At 41.1% G+C, this 24,321-nt stretch overlaps 1 protein-coding gene across 2 annotated transcripts; it reads left to right on the plus strand.

Annotated features, from left to right (window-relative positions):
- The first annotated feature begins 697 nt into the window (after window positions 1-697).
- On the plus strand, window positions 698-23,426 carry pde4ca (phosphodiesterase 4C, cAMP-specific a). 2 transcript variants are annotated; one of them, XM_030775851.1, is made up of 16 exons: window positions 698-771; window positions 15,020-15,211; window positions 16,001-16,042; window positions 16,781-16,817; window positions 17,363-17,436; window positions 17,543-17,592; window positions 17,829-17,941; window positions 20,705-20,798; window positions 21,004-21,176; window positions 21,341-21,439; window positions 21,569-21,733; window positions 21,836-21,935; window positions 22,053-22,207; window positions 22,298-22,420; window positions 22,588-22,770; window positions 22,926-23,426. In XM_030775851.1, the coding sequence occupies exons 1-16, from the start codon at window positions 698-700 to the stop codon at window positions 23,424-23,426; spliced, it is 2,175 nt and encodes a 724-aa protein (XP_030631711.1). The 2 variants fall into 2 exon arrangements, with proteins under 2 accessions (XP_030631711.1, XP_030631710.1); XM_030775850.1 differs by lacking the exon at window positions 698-771 and adding an exon at window positions 6,805-6,932.
- Window positions 23,427-24,321: the final 895 nt, after the last annotated feature.

Consider the following 24,321-nt stretch of genomic DNA (forward strand, 5'->3'; position numbering starts at 1 on the left):
TCACGCGTTACTGGGAAGTTTGAGTTTTACATTTCCTATTTAGGAATGTGATTAAGTTAAAAGAGTATCTTGCCAACTTGGTGGTCAGGAGCCAAGAAAAACGAGCTCAGAATTTCCTACTGATGCTGTCTTGCTCCTGATATTAGCTGCACTTTTGAGATGGTTTTGACACTTTATCTCAGTCACTAAAATGATTTGCTGGCTCGCTAAGGTCAAGATAAGTATGTTGTCAGTATTGAAACCAAATGATGTAGTTCTTTATCAAGTGTCACTCTTCCCAGCTCTTGGGGTTATTGATGCTGTTCAGTTTGTCGTGATCAACTTGTCCAAAAACTGTCCATGATTGGAAAGGGCACCTAAGCTTGAATTTCTGAATCCAAACTATTGCGTCATCAACCTCTCCAGTCACTTTATGTCAATATATTAGTTTGATCCAATTCAGCGACTGAGCATATAACAATATTTTATTATTAAACGTGTTGTAGAAGCAAAAACACTGCAATAGTTTCCGTAGTAAATGGAGGCACTGCCAAAAACTGGACTTGAGGTCCCAGCTTGGACATAATGAGGATCGGGGACAAACAAGAGAAACCTATAGAGTTGGCACACTCCATTTTGCTGGGTCCTCTCTTTCTGAAGGAAGAAACACTCTGATTTTAACCGGTACGTTTATAAGGAAGAGCGAGCAAGTTCCACGATGAACAAAGATCCTCGCTTCCCCAGGAAGACTATGCAGGTCAACTACTCAACCAGGAGACATTCATGTATCGGGTAGGTATAACTTACCATGCTCACAGGTTTTCATGTGAATGCCAAACTGTGAAATTTCTATTTTGAATGATTTTGTTTTGTTAATTATTACCTATTTTTTAGTACGTTTCTACATTTATCTACCCTCTTAGACTCCCCTGTAAAATGAAATGGTGAATGTTACAGACTGAGCTCATTGCTAGTGATTTACTTTACTGCGTTCAGCATTGGTTAAAATCTCTTATCTAAAAGTTATTTTGAATTTGTTTGTTTTTTTGTTTCGGCACCCATTGTGCTGGTATGAGGACTGATAGCAACTGTGAATTATTACTGGCGGGGAAGCTATGACATAGAATCTTAACTTCAAGTGGACTGTAGTTGTATTTTATTTCTCATTTTGTGTGTAAGATGAAGGCTTCTGACGAAGTTACCAGGTGCTTTTAACTACTGCACAATGCATCTATGTGCAATCAGGGACATCCACTGGTGCTCCACTGCCATTACAGGACTGACTGGACGGAGGAATTAGTCGTGATATTTCCTGCTTCTCTGTTGTGCATAAACGAGTAGCAAAGTTATAATGTCTTGAACAAGTAATCTAAAAGAGTGGTAGAGAACAGAGAGTGGCTGTAGCATTGGGTGTTATTTGTTTTTTTTTTGTGTGTGTGTGTGTTGTGTTGCTGTATCTGAAGTCTGGACTGCCTGAGGCCAGCAGAGATGGAGAATCGATGACACAGCCAGTGTCCGTTGATGTGCCCCCGTGGGGCTGTTGGGAAGCAGCCAGGCAGAGTCACGATGATCAGACACGCCACGATTGCATTTGAAGATAGAGCCACACTGTGGTCACACAAAAACCCCAACAGTCCCAAAGCCCAAATCACACAAACACCTATTTACAGTTTTGAAAGTGGAGCTCGACTGTGGTAGAACTGAGAAAAAAAAAAAAAGAAACATGATAGTCTAGGAATTTGCTTACATCTCAGCAATTACGAAATGAAAAAACTGTAGAAACACCATTCGTTCGATGTTCAAAAGTATAAATTGAAAAACTTTTAAAATGATATCGTTCATTCCTTGTGATGCGCTGTTTCTCCTTAGACAATTACTATTCATACAAAGATAGTGATTTCTAAATTTTTCGGTGCTTAAAAGTAAAATAAGTTAAGAATAACATAAGCAGCGTTAGGCCATGTTGCAGAAAGGCCTTTTTTTTTGCTATACAACCTTTAATTTAAATAACATACACTGTTTAAGCAGGGTTTTTGTCTGCAGTGATCTTATCAACTACTCAAATCTAAGTCAAACACCTCCTTAAAAAAGAAGTAGATTCATTTCTTGACACACAGTCACTCTTCAATCTACACTTCTCTAAGGGACCTGTCACTACTCCGCACAACACATCACTACGTAACATGGCAGACAAGGGTACCCTTTCACTCCTAGACGCAACACTGTTACCCCACCACCATGTCCACAAAGCTGAGACAAAGCTGTGACTTGTTCTCCAGATGTTGATCACCACAATGGCAGCCCAGAGCAGAGAACGCTCAGTATGAAGAGAGCTGCCTGTGCAATGTGACGCATCTCTCTCTCTCTCTCTCTCTCTCTCCTCATTCACCTCTGGTCGGAGCAGCCCAGGACTGGTAACAGAGAGGATAGGCCCACTGTGACATGCTGTAACTTGTGGAGGCCTATGGAGAAAACATAAAACAGTGTCAATCTCTAATCTAATCTCTAATCTAAAGTAATGTGTCGCTGAATGTTGTTATCAACTAGAGTAATGCAAGGGTCATTCTGTTATCCCTGCTATTGGAATTGTTGTGATTTTCCGGGTTCATCTGAATTCTTACAGAGTCAGTTATTACAGAGGAAGACAAGATTAGCAAAAAATGTCATGCAGCAAACACAAAAGAGCTAGTCTGCTGAGTGGAAGACAGAGGATTTTGCCTCTGTGTTTTAGTTTTTTCAGGCATTTCAGCCTACTGAACTGAAAGGGTTCCACCAAATGTGCACGGATAGGTCCGCTGAGGCCCATAATCAGTTAGGGAGAAAACAGGACTTTGCTGTAAAACTGCAAACTGAGAAAGAGGGGGAGAAAGGAGTCAAATGAGGTAACCCAACTACAGGACAACAGTGTCAGTGTCCAGTGGTCCCAAAAATATCCCCCCTGAGCCCAGAATAGTCGATAGCCCTCTGATGCTGCGGCTGGAGTTGCTTTGTGCGTCAGCGCAGTGCTCCATATTTTCAGCATGACTGCTTTCCCCAATCACCCCAAGAGCACATTGATCTGCTGGACTCTCTCAGTGCTAACTGTTCCACTGCCAAACTGTCTGCTTTGTTTCTGGGGTCCAATATAAAACAGAAAGCATGCAAAACATGAATGATTGAATGATGCCGCATCATAATTCTTGTGTTTCATTTGGAAATATTCGCTGTTTCATTGGGGTTGAGGGACCTCTGGTGGCTGGATGGCGGTTTGGATGGTGCCTTTCACATAGAACAGTGCTGTAAATCTTGAACACTTTCTTTTTTCTTTTGCTGTTGGAACCTTATAAAGGTAAATGTTAGTGTGTGTTTTGCATCATGAGGACAACATTTTGCTTAATGTTCTATAAATTAGAAACAAGAAGCCTGTTGTTGGAAATTAGGAGTAAATTTTACTCTCGGGATGGAAAAGACAACCCCTCTGAACCAGTAGGGGGTGCAAGAGTATTGTCCATAGGGCAGTGTTGTGTATGTAGTTAATGTAGAATCTAGTTTTCATTCACTCATGAACTGGAATAAGAGTAAATTATTACGTATCACTCTCTAAAATTCATCATAGAAAAGGCTTATTCAACAAAATACCAGAAATCTGGGCCTCATTGAGATATATTTGCTTCCTCAGATATGCATCCTCAGAACATTATCCAGTACATAGACACAAAACATTCTTCACTTATAGACTTCAAGAATTCTGCCTTGGACTGAAACAAACACCAGCATGAATTTTGGGATGTACACTGACTTTTTTGGATTGCCGTTCCTCACAGAACACGTTTAATTCATCGGTGTTACCCGTCCTCTGGCAGAGCTTCTCATTTACTGGACTGTGAAGTGAAGGTTTTGTCTGTTAGCCCTGTTGGCCATGTATGACATAGCCATGGCATTAGCCATGTCTGACGTGGTCCTGAGTCATTCTGTTGGCACACTGTGCCAGACCACTGTGGACTATTCCATACTGACAGGTGGCTACAGTTACGCCAGCTCCTTCTGAACCTAACATGGACTTTCTTATTTCACATTTGCAAAGGACCTGGACAGAGTGCTTTAATTCAATGTTTTGTTTAACTGTTCTAAGTGAAAAGGTGTGAGGTGTGTGTGTGTGTGTGTGTGTGTGTGTGTGTGTGTGTGTGTGTGCGTGCGCGCGTGCGTGTCTCTGGATGTGTGTGTGTGTGAGTGAGTGCGTGCGTGTGTTTCTGTGTCTGTGTATGTGTATATGTGTTAGAACATTTACTGTGTAAATACTCTTGAGCCATTGTCTAAAAGACATTTGCCAGACCTAAAAAACTTCAGCCTGTTTGTCCTCAGGACCTGACTAATCTCCAGCGGAGTGACGTAAGGGTTGAACTGTATGAGTACACTCTGGTTTAGTGTATGAAAAGAGGAGAACACTCTTCACTGTGAAACAAGAGCACTGCTAACAGCGTGGACATATGATTTTGACCTTAAGGTACTTTTTCCCTTACTGTAATTAGTTCTACAGTCAGGCTCAGGAGACTCAACCAAGAACTGGTATCTAATCTATCTTTCTGTGAAAAGGATTATAATGCTCCCATTTCCATGAACATCCTTACATACCCCCACATCTTCCTTAGTCAAAGTAAAGGCTGTTTGTGACCCATACTGATTTGTAACCCTCTTACTGTATGCAGAATGCTTAAGGTCAGGGAAGTGAATAAAGGGGGAAGGGTAAGAAGGGTAAGGTAAGATAACCGAATAAGCGAATTTCAAAAAATCTGGTTTTCAATTAACTTATTTATTCAGGTGTCGTGCGTAGTTTGCATGCAAGTTGTGTTACGTGCAAGATGTAATACGTCTTTGTTTCTGTTTTTTCCAGGGCCCTTTCAAGGTATTTCAATTGAGTGTACAGTAAACTGTCATGGAGTGTTTTATGTATGACCTTCCCATATTTTCTCCTGTGAGACAACAGAGCGGCGTGCAGAAATGCATATCCCCATGTTTCCTTCCAGTGAAGGACTTTTGACTGAATTATGTCTATTGCCTCCCCATTATCTGACTCAAATGAAACCGTTCAGTGTTTTACAGTATAATTCAGGCTGCTTATGAATATGCCCGGGATCATTTATATTAGACTGGATTATGACTCATATAGAAACAGTGCTCACTGGGAGGTCCATAAAAGGAGATTTTTCAGTTTAAGATCCTCATCAATTCATATCATGATGTTATCCAACTCATCTGCATGGAACAACAAAAATGTCTTGGCAGATGCAGGAGTAGTAGTAATATATCAGTTCTCCTTATCAGAGCCTTTCCTTAATCTAATAGATAGACAGGGCCAAGCTTTGTTTTGGTGTTAACATAGAAGTGTCTTGGAGAGTCACATTTCTGAATGTCTTAATGTGGTCAGTAATAACACAGAATTTCTTACTGTTTGCTTTATAGATCTTATCATTCTCTTAGCATTTCCTGCACTTGGAATGTATTCTACTTTGAATGTAATGGTAATATGCATTACATCAATACTTTATTTTAGACTATAGAAGGTTTTTATGCTCTCTCTATATATATTTGCATTTATTACAGATCATAACATAAAACAGTTGTGAGAAAACCCGGCAACAAAATAAAGAGAGAGACCTTTACTTGTGTCTTAGGCCTTAATACCATTGAAAGACAGTGGTTTGTGTGTTATTCCAGTCATTCGGTTGTGCCAAGAGATGTACTGGTTCCCAAATAAGCCAAATTAGTTATAACTGTGATGAGGTAAGGCCAGAAATGATCTGTTGGTAGACACATGGTCCGTTTTTAAGATTCAATAAGTCTTAAAAAAGGGAATGCTAGTTCAGTTTAGGTGGGTTAAGGGAACCTCTGAGGACAGCTGGGTACTCAACAGAAAGAGCACACTCCAAGCTCATTTGACTTCACACATAAACACACACAAACACACCCACACACATGTGTGTGTGCTGGTTTTGATTTCACAGGATTTTTCTCTGTACTTGTCTAAATGCAACTGTATCGCCTCAGCAACCGAATTTACCAAATGTCTTAACAAATCAACTCAAGACACTACAGCAAAAGGGTTAATCGGAGAAGCTTAAAGAGGAGGCGGGAACTGTGCCGTCTTTAGTCCCACCCTCTTTTTAAATTGTGACCTCACAGTTAGGCTGGTTCACCCCGTCTTGTAACAGTGGGCCAAAGTGTTTGAGCCGGAGTACGGAGCTCTCCTTTCTCTTTCACATGGGTTCAGCTCTCAGTGGGAGCGAGACTGGAGAAAGGCACTGAATTGCTCTTGCCCGAGGAGAAAACTTTATGGACTTAAACACGTTTGTGAGGTGTGTAATTGGATATCTGTGAGCACAAAATGAAGTGAAACTTGCAAGGAGGATGTGATTTATTATTATTATTCTTACTTATTTTTTTTATTTTTTCTTTTGGTTGGCGGGGTTTTACCTGTTACACGATCATGTACTATCACTTTCAGAGCTTTTTACGTGCCGTTGACGTCCTGAGAGATGTGTCACTCATGCACAGATTCGCGTATCCACGTCCAGCCTCATAGATATCATTCAGAAGATGAGAAGAAAACTGATAGACTATGGTTAAACATCACAGTGTATAGGATTTGTTTGCTTACCTTTTTGCAATTTTCTTGGTCATTGCATAGTCATGACTTAAGCGGCAATGAGGACCAACTTTGACCATCAAAGAAAGAAAAATGATGGGACATCTATGAGGCTAGTGGAGGTTGATCATCTGAGAAAAAAAAACCCATATCGCTGAAGACAAACGCATTCGAGAGACGAATAAAAAAAGGCAATAGTGAAAATGAGCGTGCCAACGAATTGTGGAATCTCTTTTCCCGCTGATCGGGCGCTCACTTTACGAAGCTGGAATATGTACGGATCACCCTGTGCAGTCAACAGGCCCATAGACATTGTACAGAAGCGCAGGCGGTAATGAATTCTTCTCCTTTATTTCATTCTCTACATGCATATCATTAAAGTGTTTGTTGTTTTTGGGGTTTTTTTTCATTAAAGGCAGACAAACCACCGGCAGTAGACGATGACATACTGCTGAAATATGCCTGTCTGGAGAATATCAGAATGTCATTTATGGGGCACTATTCTTTTTTTTTTTTTTTGTAGTTTTTTTTTTAAGCCAATGCTCTGTTGACTCTGAGGAGACAAGGTGGTGACGAGATACTGTCTCCTTGTCACCCTGTCTCCCCTGACTCGGCTACCTGGAAGGAGTGAAGGTCTTACCTCTATATAGACATACTGTTAAATGTCATTTCAATATTTAAATCTCTTGCACATTTGAAACAGTTTGATGTCTAAATACATTTTTTTTAGGTTAAATGTGGTGTAATTATAAAGGAATATAATGTAGGGACAATAAAGGAATCCAAAGAAAGGGTATGTCAGTTAGGTTCTCTTGGTAATTGTGTTGTACAAAATGTTCTCTCGTGACATGAACATGTGGCCCGCTATGCATTTATCGAAAAATTACTGATTTAATATTAAGACATCGTTGTATATTGATGCTCGTCAAGTACTCAGGTAACGTCCAGGGCTCCAGTGTGAACTTTTGCTCTGGATGTGTGCTGTGTTCATCAGATCAATGTTGCACTATATTTTTGTTTGTCTTTGTAGCACTCAAAGTTAAATATATTCCATAGATAGATTTATGTGGAGCAGTATAACCTTACTGTTTTTTTTTTTTGTTTTTTTGTATTGAAGAGACTGTAAGCCCAGCAGCCTCTTGGGGAAAGTGCAAGCTGTGTAGCATGTTGGTGGGTTTCTGGTTTTGTAAGAGCAGGGTGTGATTTATAGGGCACTGAGGACCTGGGCTTTTGGTCTGACACTATCACTCTGTGATTTAAACCCAGGCATGAGGCCTCTGTCCTCCCACTCTATCAGCAGGCCTGCGTGGGCTGAGAGAGATCCAGGGTGCTCCTTATGGACACACACACACACACACACACACACACACATACATATACAATCAGAAGTGTCAGTGGTGACTGGAGGTTCAAAGATAAAGACATGTATGTTTTGTTTATATTTCTTACTGCGATCTGTTTTCTCAGGCTATCGGCATATTTATCAGATAATAATACTGAACATTTGGGAGTAAGGGAGTTGGAAGAAAAATATAACTTGTCTGCAAGGCAAGATTATAACAAGGAAAATTCATGTAATGTTATATCCAAGCATAACTTCTCTGATGAATGGTAGTGTGAATGTTATATTCCAAAGAAAATCGCTTCATAAATATATAAACAAACAAAATTAAATAGTTCACAAATCCAGTGTACTTTGACTACACGGCATCGTATTTAAATAAAATGAGTTTAAAGAACACATTGTTAAAATTTTGCACATAGGTTTTTCCACTTCAAATTGTAATATTTCACCAATTCCACAATGGCTTCAAGAAGCATGTCCTTCTCTGTAAACTTCAAAGCACAGATCTTTGTAACAGATCTATCACAGAAACTGTTCATATTGGCAGGACTGATCGATTTTGTTAGAGCTCGACTGTACTCAAAACAATCCCTATGTCATGTTTTGTATATCAAGCTACATCATCATACACATCCTCTGATTCCTGTACATTGCTTTTTTATTGATACTAATTTACTCCAAAATGAAACAGATTATTCCAAAATGAATGGAATCTCTGTGGTTCCCTCTCAACAGGAACATTTTTTTGATCTGACTCTTTACTTTTTTTGTGTCACTTAGTGGATTTGTGAACTACTGTTAAAACACATTTTTTTTTTAGTTCTCTTGTTAAATAAAGGGAAAATGTGTCTAAATTGAGGCATTGCCATGTCTTACAGTTCATAACCGTAGGAGCGGCCCGAATGACAAAATTTATTTGGGTTAGATTTTATTCATAAAATCTTATAAAGGAACAGGCTGGAATAAAATTGTAATTTTGTAATATGTCTTTCGTCAACAAGCAACAAGCTCGTTCAACTAAAGCATCCGTAGAGTCCTGAAGTACTGTTAGCTTTTTTATCAACACACAACTTTACGTCAGATATTTACCATAGAGTCCACATATGTATAAGAAAAAAGAAAGGAAAAAAGTAAGTAAATGAAATTTATTAAAAACACAGAGGGAAACCAGTAAAATTTTGTTTTTCATTTACCTAATAGAGATGTGTCCTAAGAGATCATCCTCAGCCTAAAGAAAGAAAGTACTGTATTCCCAGTGCAAATTTATTTAAGTTCGAGACTTTTCCAATAAAAGGATCAATGGTAGAATTCTTTAGCGTGTACATAAAATCTACAAAACTACGTTTCTTGGCAATGTAATCATTTAAAACCTGTATGTGATGCCTCTCAAGCCCCGGATAAGATTTTAAACTCTCCATAGCGTTCCTTGGTCGGCATTATTTGTCTCATATTCCTCTATATTACACGGCTGATGTTGGCTGACTCCTGTAACATGGCCTAACAGAGGGTCACTGGCTTGGGGCACTTCTGTGCTGCTCTCTTGTTTTCTTATGAGTGCAAAATGATCCTGTAGGATAACAGACAAACTTCTCCGAATGAGGCTGCCCTCTGCGAGACCCTCCCCTGTTTGCACAGCACGGTTCAGGCCCAACACCATGACTCCAGCATGGAAAGTCTCCCGCGCCTCATTTACTCTGTTTGTACTGATGGCGTCCCATGATTTATGGCTCCATTGTCCGCTGATGATTTTTCCCTCAGCCGATACACTAAAAACTATCTCACACGGCGAAATTAAAACGTAATGTAAGTCTAATGGCTTGTCCCTAAAGGGAACATGGAGACCACTTTCCTCTCATTACAGAGGGAACTGGTGTTTTTTGTTTTTTTTTTTGTTGCTGTTGCTGAACCTACAAAAGTAATGATAACCATTAACCAATCATTAGCTGTACCATCATACACCTTTGGACGAGCCTTTAATGCGGGACACAAATTGGGTCAAAGGTTCCCCCCTGCCAGGCACAGTTTGTACCGATTCATGTGTCTGAGTTAAGTCTGAGTTAAAGAATGTGTTAAGTTCACCGTAAAGTTTGTTGATGTTCGTTTTTTTAAATATTCCAAGCGCACACTAGCGCTCATCGCACTCATTGGCGGATTTGGCCTTTTGTCCAATACTTTTTATTCCAGGCAAACTGAAGTGGAAATAACTGTGACGTAGTGCTGGCTGACTATCAGACATACTTTAAAATGTCAATCTGTACCTGAAACAAACTAAAGTTGATCCTGAGCCTCTATTAAATGGTCATTGGAAAGTCTAGATCCTAATGAACTCTGCTTCAACTACCTCTGAAATCTCCTTACAGCCTTAAATCCAAGTGTTCCTCATTCACTTGTTGGATTAAAAAAAAAAAAACAGCAGCACCCTTAGTTATAGAAACAATCAGGAACCTATGCTATTGCTCAAGTGTGTATGTTAGCTCCATAATTCACTTAATGATTAGAAGCTTCTTTAAACTGGTTTGTTAATGCTCTTATGTTAATGTGAGACATAAAAATAAAATGTGTTTTCATGTATGTAAAAAAAAAAAAAGAAAAAGAAAAAGAAAAAAAGAAAAAAAAATATGGGGGTGTATCACTAGTATTTAGGTAATAGCCCCCCCTTTCTCATACTCTCAGCTGATTCATTGAACTTTGCTTTTTAGTCACAGTATGTAAAAAAAAAAAAAACGAAGATCTGTTTTTACACTCCTGTATGTACGAAAGAGGTGATAACATCTTTAAATTTAGATTTGCTTTTCGAAACATATAATGAAGTGAGTTTCCACAGTTACCTTTTGACTACCATTTGGGGAGGGTGGGGTGTGGGTGGGGGTTGCGACCACTTTGATTAAAAACAATAGAGAATTATGGGACAAACAGCTGAAGCAGGAACTTTGTCCCAGTAGACTGGTTATTCAAGTATGAATGGGAGTGTTCGAGTGACAAGCTTTAATGAGCCAAACTCTGAAGACTCCACCTCTTCGACTTCTGCTGCACATTTAACAGCGCTGGATAAGTATTCTTTAACACAATCATAAATATATTTTCTTTGCCAGTCGGTGAAGAGAGACTGCAGGGTTTTCGCTCACAATAACAAAGACTAAACAGCACTTCATGGATCGCTGAAATTGTATATATCACTCATTACCAGCCTGTCTCCCACCTCGCTCAGATGTTTTGAATGAAGTAGTGAAAAGGTCTGAATGGTTGTTTGCTCTGTAAATATGAGGACTGTCTCTTAGAGGTTTGAAGGTGGGCCTGTCTGTGTGGAGGGCAGGCTTGTATTTCCCTGTAATATGCCTGGGTTAGGACTGACGCTGCACTGGTGTGTCATGACGCATGCACGGTGTCAGGTGTTGAGACACAGACGGCTGACATGCTACAAATCATGCTACTGAGGAGGGTTGTGTAACAGCTCTGTCTAGCTGAGACCAGGAGAGGTTATCTTTCCTTTTAAATAGATCATGTAGAGGTGTGAAAGGACAGTTTTTTTTCTTTTGATTCAAATCATTTCTTATGATAATACAGATATAGACAGTTCATGTTTACTATTAAGTTCTTGAATCGCAAAATGGCAGTGTTTCAATTTGTTCATTGTGTTGAGGGATTCCAGCATGTATTTCCTTCACTGATTTTGGACTCAAGAAGGCTTGTATGCTCGCGAGTAGTTAATTGTACCTGACTTTGATTATGTTAAACCACATATTGAGCTACTTTTAAACCACAGCAATCAAGGTCCTTTTATGATAAGTTTTCACATTGTTTGGTGACCCCCATGTTGCTATGGAATCGTGATATTCTTCTCTGATGTGCTGTTCTCTCTAAGGCCACAAGAGGCATCTCTGTAAAGGATTGTTTTCTCTCTAACAGTGCTGGATGCAAAGCAAACAACCTCAGTAAACCCATGTTTTGTAAAGTAAGAGAGATTAAGTGTACGCTAGAGATGACTGGGCTTGTATAGTACTTTTATTATCATTTCACCTCATTTATTTAGGCTGGATGAATGGAAAACAGTGTGTGGAAGCGTAGAGTAATCAAAACAGTGTAGTGAGGTCTTCCTGTTCTCTTCTGCTGTGACTGAGTTCAGCTTGTACTCTTCTTTACATGTGAAACCAATCTTTGATTCATAAATGGCTGTTGTGTTGTGTCATTTTACAATAACTGCACAACAGAGGGGTCAGATCTGTTAACCTGGCAATATGAATGATTCATTTTTATGAGTGATTCTTATTCCTACTTATTCTCTCCTTTGTGCCGTTGGGAGATTTTTTGCTTAAGTGTGAAACGCTGAATAAAAAAACAGATGTTGTTTGAAGATTTGGACATGTGGCCAGGCCTTTCAAACTGAACACACAGTTATTTCTGTTGTTGTTGTGCACAATAGTCCATAGATAATGGTGTCGGAGGTCTCACTTTGTTCAGTTTTCATACACTGACCAAAAATTACGAATGTAACGTCTATGGCCAGGTTCTTCATACATACAGAAAAACTGCCCATTCTAAAGTCCTTTTGTTCCTCCTGATCGTCATCTGTCATGATAGCTCTTGAATCACAACACGTTTAACGATTCTTTCAACTTCAATTAACCACTTCATAAACAGTCACCTGCACTGAAGCACACTGAAAAAGATTTTTGTCTGTATGAAGGGTCGGCGCTCTGTACAGACCGAGATGTTTTCTTGCACTCAGAGAGAACACTGTGCTATACTGCTGTGTCCACGTGAAATGAAGCAATCAAAACATCCCCCTTCTGTGCCTTTTTTTTTTTTTCTTTTTTTTTTTTTCTGAAGATCTCTAAAAATGGCTACTGGGAAATGTGAGGGTTGATGTTTCTATGGGCTAAAAATAGCCGAGCGTGAGCTTCAAATAGAATCCTGCATAAATGTTTTCTGAATGAGGGGAAGATTCCCAGCGCACTGCCTCACAGTGCCTGCACACTACCTGACTGGCTATTTTTAGACCTGCGAGAGAAGCGGCTATTTTTAGGAGCAGGGCACCACTGCCATTCTGCAGAGGCAGCTTCCCTCTCAAAGCGCCGTAGAAACAACCAGAGGAGATGCAGCATTAAGATGAGAGACGGCGGCAGAATAGAACTGGGAGCGACAGCACAAGCCCCCAGCACAGGTATTTTTAGACTCAAGCACCCAGTCACTACATTCGTTTGTATGTTCTGTCCCTTCTTGACCAGAATATACAGTAGTGTGACTATGAATGAAGAACCTTAATATGTGCATCTCAGTTATGTACAGATGGTGCCTTTTTTTTTTCGCTCTCTCTCTCTCTCTCTCTCTCTCTCTCTCACTCTCTTGTGTGCTGTCACATGAATGGAGAGGGTTTTCTATATTGGTTATATAATAGAGAGTAAGAAGAAAAAAACCTGTCTGTCTCGTCCTCACACAGCATCTCTGGAATATACGAACATTTAGAGATGGTGCCAGCAATCGTCTACCTTAGTGGATTCTCTGTTTTTGATATTAGAGTTAATAAAGATGGAAGTGATGGAAGAAAAAAAAGACTGAAACTAACGCAGACGTCTCGTGGGTTTGCTGGTACTGGAAACCGTTTAGTGCGTTTTGTCAGTAATTATGTGTTTATGGTGAAGTCCATGGAGTAACCGGTGGATTTAAAGGTTGAAATGAATGTACAGTATCTAGCTGTCACACATGAACTCCACCGCTTGTAACTGCCCAGTGTAATAACCCTTTCCTGTGCCACACTGCACTACATTGTAAGTCTGCACAGCAGGTGCGATATTGACTGTCAGCACCGGAGAGCAGCTGAATAAATTGCCTCCACTTGATGGTTTAGGTGTAGTATTTTTTGGTTGGTTCATTTTATTTGTCTTTTCAACCATTACGTCAGCCCTCTGAGTCTTGTTTCCCTGGCACTAAATCTCTTGACCTTCTCTTGGAATTCCCTAACATGTGTTGCACAACTATACAGCCAGTTTAAATAACATTATGAAGTGAACATTAACCTATGTGCATTGCAGTATTTATGTAAGTGAAACAAATCTGTATATAAAACACATTATCATCTATACTTGTGGTGATTTCTCATTTGTCACATTTTGTTCGTGTGCAATTTTCTTGCAGTCTCAGAATTAGAGTTAAAAATCTGAGGAGAGAATCAGTGTGTGTTCAGAAGTGACCCATGCTATGTTGACATTTTCTCAGTAGCCTGAATGACTGACATTTTAAACCAGTGCAAGGTGAAGCATGGAGAAATGATGAGAGGAGCAGTTGGTCCTGATGAAAAATGATTTGGCGTGATCTCAAATTATGCATGTTTGATTAGGACCTCTCTGTACCTGAAGAGCGAAGGCTATTTATAGCTTTCTCACATGCCTCCACGTCAATGAGGCAGGGCTATTTTTAAACCTGTGTCTCCCACATCTCCAACGACCTTGTAGTCCTCACACCGTTAGGCAGAGCTGCCCTGCATCTGTCTCACAGGAGCTCTTATCCAGCATAAGGAAACCACATCAAACTGTTCGTTCTGCAGACACGGACTGACACAGACATTTCGCAGTACGGCCGACCGGCATTGCTAAGTCACACGTATGGTGCTATGTCCTTTCCTCAGTTGTGAACAGATGTTTTGTCCAGCGTAAGAATTTTGTCTCTTAGCACTGCTCATGTCTTTTATGCTGTTCCATTCCTGAAATGATTGTATGGCATTAATGACTCACCACCACTAGCACAGTGCTAAAGGAGTTTCTGAGGGCTGTAAGGGAGGTTGATACAGGGCCATTGCTTACGTTTGGGCTGACGTAGGGGGAGAGAGTGTTGTCGTGCTATTAGTATGTATCTGTGTTTATCGTGAGGTCTTTGTGACCTCTGCCTGCTTTATCTTACAGATGAAGGGGGGCTTCAGTCATCGCCATTGTAACGTTGTATAAAAGCATTCCGAGTTTTTTTTTTTTTTTTAACAGAGAAATATATATATTAACCTTACCCCGAGGGACCCATCACAATGAGGCTACTGATTGAACTGCGTTGCTAATTTTTGCACTTTTTTTTCTGTTTGTCTTTAGTTTTGATGTGGAGAATGGACTTTCGGTGGGCCGCAGTCCTCTGGACTCCCAGGCCAGCCCGGGCTCAGGCCTCGTGCTGCAGGCCAATTTCCCCCACAGCCAGCGACGGGAGTCTTTCCTGTACCGCTCCGACTCTGACTTTGACCTGTCACCCAAAGCCATGTCCCGGAACTCCTCCACAGCCAGTGAATTGTGAGTGCTGCCATTGATATCTCCCTCTGTGACATCTAGCCTTCTTAATATCTCAGGAAATGTGGGGATATCTTCCCTAAAGGCCTTGATATGTCAAGGTCTGTTAAAACACAGGAAAGCAAAGTGCAGCATACAGGGCAGAAATTTGTTACAATAGATACATTTTAACGCCTTTATTTAACAGATATAAATGATATATGAATACAATTTCTATTCTTGACAGATGATATATTTTTTGTTGCTTTCTTTATCTCTTTTTGTGCGTATCATGCCCATTTTAGTCAGTGGGCCTTTTTCCCTTTAAGATGCTCGTTTCGTGTGTATCAGTCTTTATGCACCGAAATTTTGTATGTGTGAAAGACTCTTGGATAGAGATCTGAAGCAAACTGTTTCTTTGCTTTAAGTGTCTTGTTAATCAAGAGTGTAAATGTGTGTTTCACAATATATGTGACTCTTTCCAGATGGTTGATTATATCTGAAAAATGGCTCCCTAGAGCAATTTTATTAGAGTATTACATCAAATCATATTGCTATGTGGCTTTGGAAAATTCAAGGCTTCATTTAAAAAGTTCTTATTACCATGTCCAGCTGTTCTTTCAATCCAGGCATGCTTGCATGTCAGGTCTGCTTTGTAAGGATCACTTTAAGTTGGAAAAATGGGACACTTGTTTCTTTTTTTTTCGGAGTTTATTTTTCCAGTCTACGTCAAAGCTATTTTTCCCACATATAAACAGCTTAGTTTTTGATTAACCGGTTATGGGTCACCAACTATAACTTGTGTTTTCAAAGGGAAGAGAGTTTGAAGCATTGGGAAGTCAACTGGCTGACGCGGTGAGAAGAGATATTGAAAAATATTGGCTTTGTCCTCAAAGAGCCTACCCTACATTCCCCACTGGAGGTTTTGGGCTGACACCCTCCACCCCACCCCACCCCAACACCCCTTCCACCCCCAAATTACCAGTGACTAGAATGTGCCCAATCTAACTGAAGGCCTCTCCCGCGTTTCTTTAGGACTGTGTGTCACAGTGTCATTTCTCTGCAGCTGTCCCCTTTGTCTGCTACTGCTGTGTGCTATTTGCATGTGAAGTTTGCATGTCAGAATCAGTGAAACCCAGTTGAAAAGGCTTTAGACTATGAGTGTATTTAAACACAACCCCTTATTGGGCTTCTTTAACAGCTCCCGGCCCCTCTGTTTATGAAAACTACATGCTCGACTCAGCTTATCCAATCATTCTGAGCCATCAGTTTATGTTTTAAGTTGTGTATTCACTTGAACCTAAACGGCAGTTTACTCATACCAGACCTTTCCTATGCTCTAAGTTTTTATTTTATGTCAATTTTTATTTATATAAGTACTAATAGACAGTATGGTGCAGTGAGGAGTATGCTTCATATTTACAGATTCACCCTCTCATTCCCTGTCTCATAATTAACTCTAATTAGATGCTTATTTGCTTCTTGACTCTGAACCTTTTTAACTCTGGACCTGTATGAGAAAATCTTTTTTTTTTTTTTTCTGCCAAAACAATTTTTTTTTTTAATTTGCAATTTACTCTGTGTATGTTTCAGACATGGAGAAGACATGATTGTTACACCATTTGCACAGGTGAGTTTGTACATAACCCATCGTAACACTTGCAACAGTCTAAATACCTGTCACTTAAATTCCACAAAAATATCCAGCTAGACCAGTTTGGCTCTTTATTCTTCAAAACTGAAAGGCTTAATATTATCACAGTCATTTTTGTCAGCCTTGTATAGCCTTTGGCATTCGCAGGAAGAGCCCTTCCACACTGCACGCCCAACATTACATGGGATTTACGTCACCACCACACTCAGTTTACAAAATGGCTCAGAAATTCAATACCACATTTGTCGATACGGATGCTGACAGATGAGAAATCCAAATGGGTTTGGAAAATGGATACTCTTCATGTCCTCACCAAGGATTCATAAAGCCACAGAATCTCTGACACGCTTGACGTTTGAGAGGAAGGGGCATATTATAGGTTTAGCAAATCTATCTGTATGGAGTAACTAAATAGGAGGCATTATCAGGGCTAAGACAGAGGCCACAAGTGAAAGCTTAAGCTATATATCCTGACATTCTGCACTAATCCTTTTCATTATTGACACGCTCCATCCCTGTAGGTTCTTGCCAGTCTGAGGACAGTGAGGAGTAACTTCGCTGTTCTGACCCACCAGCAAGATCGCATGGCTACCAAGTAAATAATTTTTAAGCCATGATGTACAATGCTTCGTGTAAATACTCTCTAAATGATGGATGCATGAGAACGAGTCATGTGGTGACAAAACACTAAATTCCCACAGGAGATCCACTGGAAGCAACACGCCATCCATGGTCAAGACAAGCCTACCAGGTTAGTCCAAACAGAACCCCCCCCCCCCTCTCATCGGCGATAAACTCAGCTCTGTCACTTCCGTTCGGCTTCTGCATTCCGTCGTTTGGAAATGGCCATTCGGAATCGTAATTAAAAACATATTTCATTGAGATTCATGTCAGTAATCATCTAACTGAACGAAGGGTGAATTAAATTAAGATCTAAACTGGAAAAAAAAAAGAGCTGTCTTGTGAGATGTGTGTTGTGCTCAGCAGAGGAACCCTTCCAGAAGCTGGCTGTGGAGACACTGGAAGAGTTAGACTGGTGTCTAGAGCAGCTGGAAACTCTTAAGACACGGCACTCTGTCAGTGAGATGGCCTCCAACAAGGTAAACAGCTTTATTTTACAGGGATTTCATAAGTGACACACCTCGTCTTTGCATTATTTTTATGTCAACACAGAAGCACAAAAAAAAAAGCGACTGCCGTTTCAAACAAGAATACAATTTTAATGTTCCCTTTTTTTTTTTTTTTAATCGAAATGCTATTTTCTAACAGTCTGTGTACGTGTAAGCACTTAAACAGGGAAACATCAGCAACTGATGATATTTATAATAAGAACATACTGTTCTGACTTTTTTTTTTTTTTCAATGGAAGACTGACTTCCATTCTTGAATGGATGAGTTGCATTGAAGAGAGTGTCCCCCTTCCCCCTAGTATGTCGTGTGCAGAAAAATGTGAATGGGAGTGGAGTGGAAGATGAAGCTACATGGCCCTGTCCCCTCCCCCACTCTCTCTCTCTTACTAGGTTGGCAAGCTGGATTCATAGCCAGTTGGATAGTGTGATTAGCCCTCCCACACAGAAGCCACGTGCACCGTGGATGTACACCACACACACACTCGTGACTTCTCCCACCATCCCCTATACTTTGTCAATGATCCGTCACTGAGCTCATTCATACATTTTATATCAATGACATGTTTTTATAGCAATAATGATGATACATAGTATATGATATTATTATGAATAATTATGAAAAGCTAAATTTTTACATTGTTTTTTTTTTTTTTTGTATTGTAAGAAAGTCAGAATTTTGAATGACTACTCCTTTATTTTTGGTTGTGTTGGCATGGTGGACTGGACAGGTTCATTATGTCCCTCACTGTTTCATTCATATACATGCTGGCATTTGAACTTGATTCATTTGGACCATGCAAAGCTTTTACCTTTGTGTGATTCTGTTCATCTTTAAACTTGGTGCACATGCTGCAGCCCCAACCCCCTGCATCCTTCCTAGCCAGCCCCTGAATATGCTGTAGTGCTGTGAACCAATCAGCCGGCTCCCTTTGACCCAGCCTCTGTTGCAGTGCGCCGCTGATTGGCTGGAAAGCATCCTACATGTGGGCAGTTGGTAGGGAGCTACCTGCTGGGAGGGAGAGAGGGAGAGAGAAAGATAGGGGCTGGGCTAGGAGGAGTCTCCTGCCTGTGTTTACACATGAATCAGGCAGTGTACTGGAGAAGCAAGCAGGCAGAGAGAGTGTGTGTGTGAGACAGCGAGGCAGAGATGCAACCTTACTCCATCCAAACTGAGACACACACAGCCCTCTACAGGTGCTTCCTCTCCCCATGGCAGCTGGGGAAACTGGTGCAGGACTAAACAGTGCAGTTCCCAAATGGTCAGCACACGCTGCGTGGACTGTCAGGCTGCAGTCAAACTGGGGAGCTTGGACAGTCCGGACAGGAGCACGGAGCGTGTCCTTAGTATGTGCGCCGACTGGAGCAAAGCTCTTGTTCACTCTCTGTTGTTTTGCTCAAGCTTTATTTCGTGCTGAAATGCCAGAGGTCAATTATTTGTTCTCTGTATCGTGGACGTATATTCAGGTAAGAGGGTGTACATGACATGTATGTCGTGCTACTTAAATGCTGTTTTTGTGGCGGTGCAAGTTTTATGAATAGCTTGTTTGTGGATATACTGTTGTTATGGTCATACGTTTCTTGGTAAGGATACTGTAGCGTTGGTTTCGTCTAACGTAGGGGTACGGGGCATGAGGGAGCATGCTGTTTACGAGTGATGTGTGGATCATGTCTTGTGTGTGTGTGTGTGTGTATGTGTGAGTGAGAGAGAGGGAGAGCAATTGTGTGCATGTGTGCGTGTGTGTGTGCATGTGTGTGTGTGTGTGAGAGAGAGAAAGAGGGAGAGAGGGAAAGAGAGAGTGATTGCGTGCATGTGTGTGCGCGTGCGTGCGTGTGTGTGTGTTTTGATGGTGAGGGGGGTGGGGTGGTGAGTGTGACACCTGCAGTACTACTGTAGATTTTGATGTTTCAGTAGAAAGTGTTTCATTCTGAAATCTTGTGTATGATTACATAATAGCACTACTCAGATGAAACACACTCCTCTGGTGAGCACAGCCTGTAATCTCAGATGCCTGTGGCCGCTCTGAGTGAAGAGCTGACAGTGGATAGGGAACACATTTACTCTGTGCTCTCACATTACTGTTTCCTCTTTTTTCTCCGTCAGTTCATATGATAGCTAACACCATGTCCTTTTCTGTGTCATATCCACCACACTGTAATAGCGTTTTTCGTACAACAGCATTAAATTCACGTTTGAAAATCATTGACATGGGAAATGAAATGTCAAAACGCACAAATTCTGTTCAGCGAGTACATTACAAAACTTACATTTTCCCTTCTCTAATTCTATTGTGTTTTTTAAAAATACGTACATTACAAAGAAGTCTTAAAGTATGTTTATGGGCACCTGAGTGGTGCACTCATTTAGGGCACTGTCATAGAGTGCAGAAGTGCATCGTACTGCAGCCGTGCCACACTTGCAGACTTGTGCCGGAGGACCAGGGCAATGCGACTGGCCATGTTCTCTTGGGCATGTGTTTTGGCTAGGGTCACTCCCGCTCTTGCCACTTAGTGGTAGTCGCTGATGGTTAAGTTCCTGTGTAGTTGTAGGTGAAGTTTTGGGAAGAGTGCTCTTGGAAGAGGCTAAGATGACTTAACACTGTGGTGTGTATACTGTCTCTATATAAGTGACTGTTCTGTGAGGGGGACACCATGGGGAACTGGACATTCCAAGTTGAAGAAAAAGCATGAAGGTATCAGTCAGAAAAATAACGTATGTGTTCATTTCCTCCGTAGTTTAAAAGGATGCTGAATCGAGAGCTCACCCAGCTGTCAGAAGCAAGCAAATCAGGGAACCAGGTGTCAGAGTTTATCTCTAACACTTTCCTAGGTAAAGAGCCGTTACTGAAACACTCTTTTTAATTTTTTTTTTTTTTACCATATTATAGAATCTGTACGTAACCAAATATTCACTGTACTTCAACTTTTTAAAATGTATCCCATAGTTATTCACCAGTTGCACATATGCTTCTGAGTTAAACAGATGTTGACTCACTGAACTTAACAAAATCTCATCCTTTGTGTCTGTGTTACAGAGAAGCAACATGATATGGAGATCATGTCGCCACCAACCAAAGAGAAGGATAAGAAGAAGCGGCCAATGTCCCAGATAAGTGGCGTGAAGAAGCCCACCCACAACACCAGTGTAGTGCCATCCAGTATCCCGCGTTTTGGGGTCAGCACCGATCAGGAGGATCTGCTGGCTAAGGTGGGTTTTCCAACCTTTACAGAGGCCCTGTTTACGCATCAGATCTTCTCTGTACCTCTCCTTACATACCGACAATGCACCTCCGCCGGGCAGTCATGTGTTACATGCGTAAGTGTATACATACACGTTCGTAGGTTCTTACATGTTTTGGTTTCTTTCTTCAGGCTTTAGAGGATATTGACAAATGGGGCGTGGACATTTTCAAAATATCAGAATACTCTGGGAACAGACCATTGACGGTAACAATGTACACCATCTTCCAGGTAGGCATCACTGCCTTGCACATTACTACACTGTATATCCTATAGCGCAAATTTCTGCTCATATTTTGCCACACACACTGTCAATCCGCATACTCCGAAATAATGGTAGACCTCTGATTCTGTCTGCAGGAAAGAGACCTTCTGAAGTCCTTTAAGATCCCTGCAGACACGTTCATTACTTTCATGATGACTCTGGAGGAAAACTACCACTCAGATGTGGCGTACCACAACAACATCCACGCAGCTGACGTAGTCCAGTCCACCCACGTCCTCCTCTCTACGCCTGCATTAGAGGTACATTAGGCGCTGCTACCTTACCACAATGCGGTCATGTTGTCATTGGTTGTCATGTGGTGTAACTAGAGTTTAAGACGTTGCTTGTGGTGCTTTCTCTAGGCTGTATTCACTGACCTCGAAATCTTGGCCGCGCTGTTTGCTAGTGCCATACATGACGTGGATCATCCTGGAGTGTCAAACCAGTTTCTCATTAACACAAGTGAGTTTACACATCTGGATGAAGATTTCAACACGACGCTGGCATGTATAACAGTCAGGGTTGATAATGTATTATGTCAGTGAAGATTCATGACTACTTCTCTCCTTGTTTCCTCAGATTCTGAACTGGCCCTCATGTACAATGATGCCTCTGTGCTGGAAAACCACCATTTGGCTGTGGGCTTCAAACTGTTACAGGAGGAAAACTGTGACATATTCCAGAACCTGAGCAAGAAGCAGAGACAGTCTCTCCGAAAAATGGTCATTGACATGGTAAGGGAATAGAGGAAATGACTCATCATTTGCATTTCACTGAAATTTCGGAGATATTCATTTACATGATGTATTGTTGGTTGATCACAGGTCCTGGCCACCGATATGTCTAAACACATGAACCTGCTGGCGGATCTGAAAACCATGGTAGAAACCAAGAAGGTGACGAGTCTTGGTGTGCTGCTGCTGGACAACTACTCAGATCGCATCCAGGTCAGAGAGACTCTTTTGTTTCAATACAAATCTATATACATGTTCATATGACATTGAATTGTTAGCAACAAAGGAATTCAAATAAACACCTTAAATGTTACTTAAGAATAGATGTACCTCTCTACTTTAATGAAATTGCTAAATTCTTGTTAAATTGAACGGGTCAGGTTCTTCAGAACATGGTGCACTGTGCTGACTTAAGCAACCCAACTAAACCTCTGGAGTTGTACCGTCAATGGACCGACCGCATTATGGAGGAGTTTTTCACACAGGGTGATCGGGAGAGGGACAAGGGCATGGAGATCAGCCCCATGTGTGACAAACACAATGCCTCTATTGAAAAATCACAGGTCAGTTTTCAGTTTCAGTCATTTTCAGCTATGCAATCAAACTTCATTTAATGTACCATATCATATTAGCCCATGCTTCATCATAAATGGTCATGTGTAGATATGTTTGTGCATTTAGTATTTACTGCTACAGTTTTTTTTCTCCCTTTCTAAAGGTGGGTTTCATTGACTACATTGCGCATCCATTATGGGAGACCTGGGCAGACCTGGTTCACCCCGACGCTCAGATGATTCTCGACACACTGGAGGACAACCGCGAATGGTACCAGAGCATGATCCCACACAGTCCGTCCCCCACCCCGGAGGAAAAGGACAACGCTGCCGAGGTTTCGGGGGCCGTCGGCGGAGGTGCGACTTTGGCGTCGGGAGAAAAATTCCAGTTCGAATTGACCTTGGAGGAAGAAGGTGAGTCAGACGCCGAAAGTCCTGTGGATGAAGAATACATCGGCTCTGGGCAGGAATCCTCCAGGACCGATACGGAAGGACAACGCTCCCCATCTCACCACCTGCAGCATGCTCCCTCTGGCTTGGCCTCCAGTAGACCTGGCTGCAGGATGTTGTCCTTTGAACTGGGCAGTCCTTCAGACAGCGACGATGAGGACAGAGAACTCAAACAAGAAGGGAAAAATGTGTCGTGCCTGAGGCTGGGTACATAACACCAGTGGCTTTCTTTTTTTTTTTTTTTTTTTTGTTCTCGTTTTTATCGAGTTCTGTGACTCTTTTCCTTTACCTACACATCCCTTCTCCTTCCTGTATCTGGCTTCCTTTGACTGCATGGCATAGGAGAACGACAGAGCAGAATGATGAGGTGCTTCCAGGAAACCTGCACTTACACAGTCACCTTGCACTGGAGGGAGTTCCATAAGATATCCTATTTGATTTTTTTTTTTTTTCCCCCCGTCTGTGCAGGTGCCCTTTGTATTTTTGGCTTTATACTTACGCTGTCCATGCATAAAAAAAAATCAGCCTGTGAACCAGCCTCAACAAGATCTGTCAAGATGGAAAGGAAACATATTTCTGATCACTGTCTTCCCCAGACCACTTGTGATGTACGATTAGAATAATAATCACATTAATCTAAAGGATTTTATACCAGTCATCAGAATACTGACTGATACGTGGGAGTTATATGTGTTTTTTTTTTTTTAATCTGAAATTTACGTGCACTACAAGAAAATAACACAGCTGAGGGTATTTAAAATAGCTGTGCACCTGAATGAGAAGTAACACTATACTGACCTATACTGACATAACACAACCACCTCAGGATGTGAACAAAAGACTGCTTACATGTAGCAAACAGCTCTCCAGTACGTTTAGTAGCAGCTGTCTTCCTCACATTGCTGTAAGAGTTTATGGTGAATACCATGATTGTGATTTTTTTGAATATGTATCTGGCGCCACCTAGTGCTACATAGTGGAATTCATGCCATGATGCCTGAGCACCATACAACGCAACACATTACATTGCATGGACTGCGCTTTGCTGTCTGGAGATGGGTAACTAAAAGTTACTTAACTGAGACACACCCTTGTTTTTAAGACTGCTAG

The sequence above is a fragment of the Chanos chanos genome, chromosome 5, assembly GCF_902362185.1.
Source record: "Chanos chanos chromosome 5, fChaCha1.1, whole genome shotgun sequence".
Classification (NCBI taxonomy): domain Eukaryota; kingdom Metazoa; phylum Chordata; class Actinopteri; order Gonorynchiformes; family Chanidae; genus Chanos; species Chanos chanos.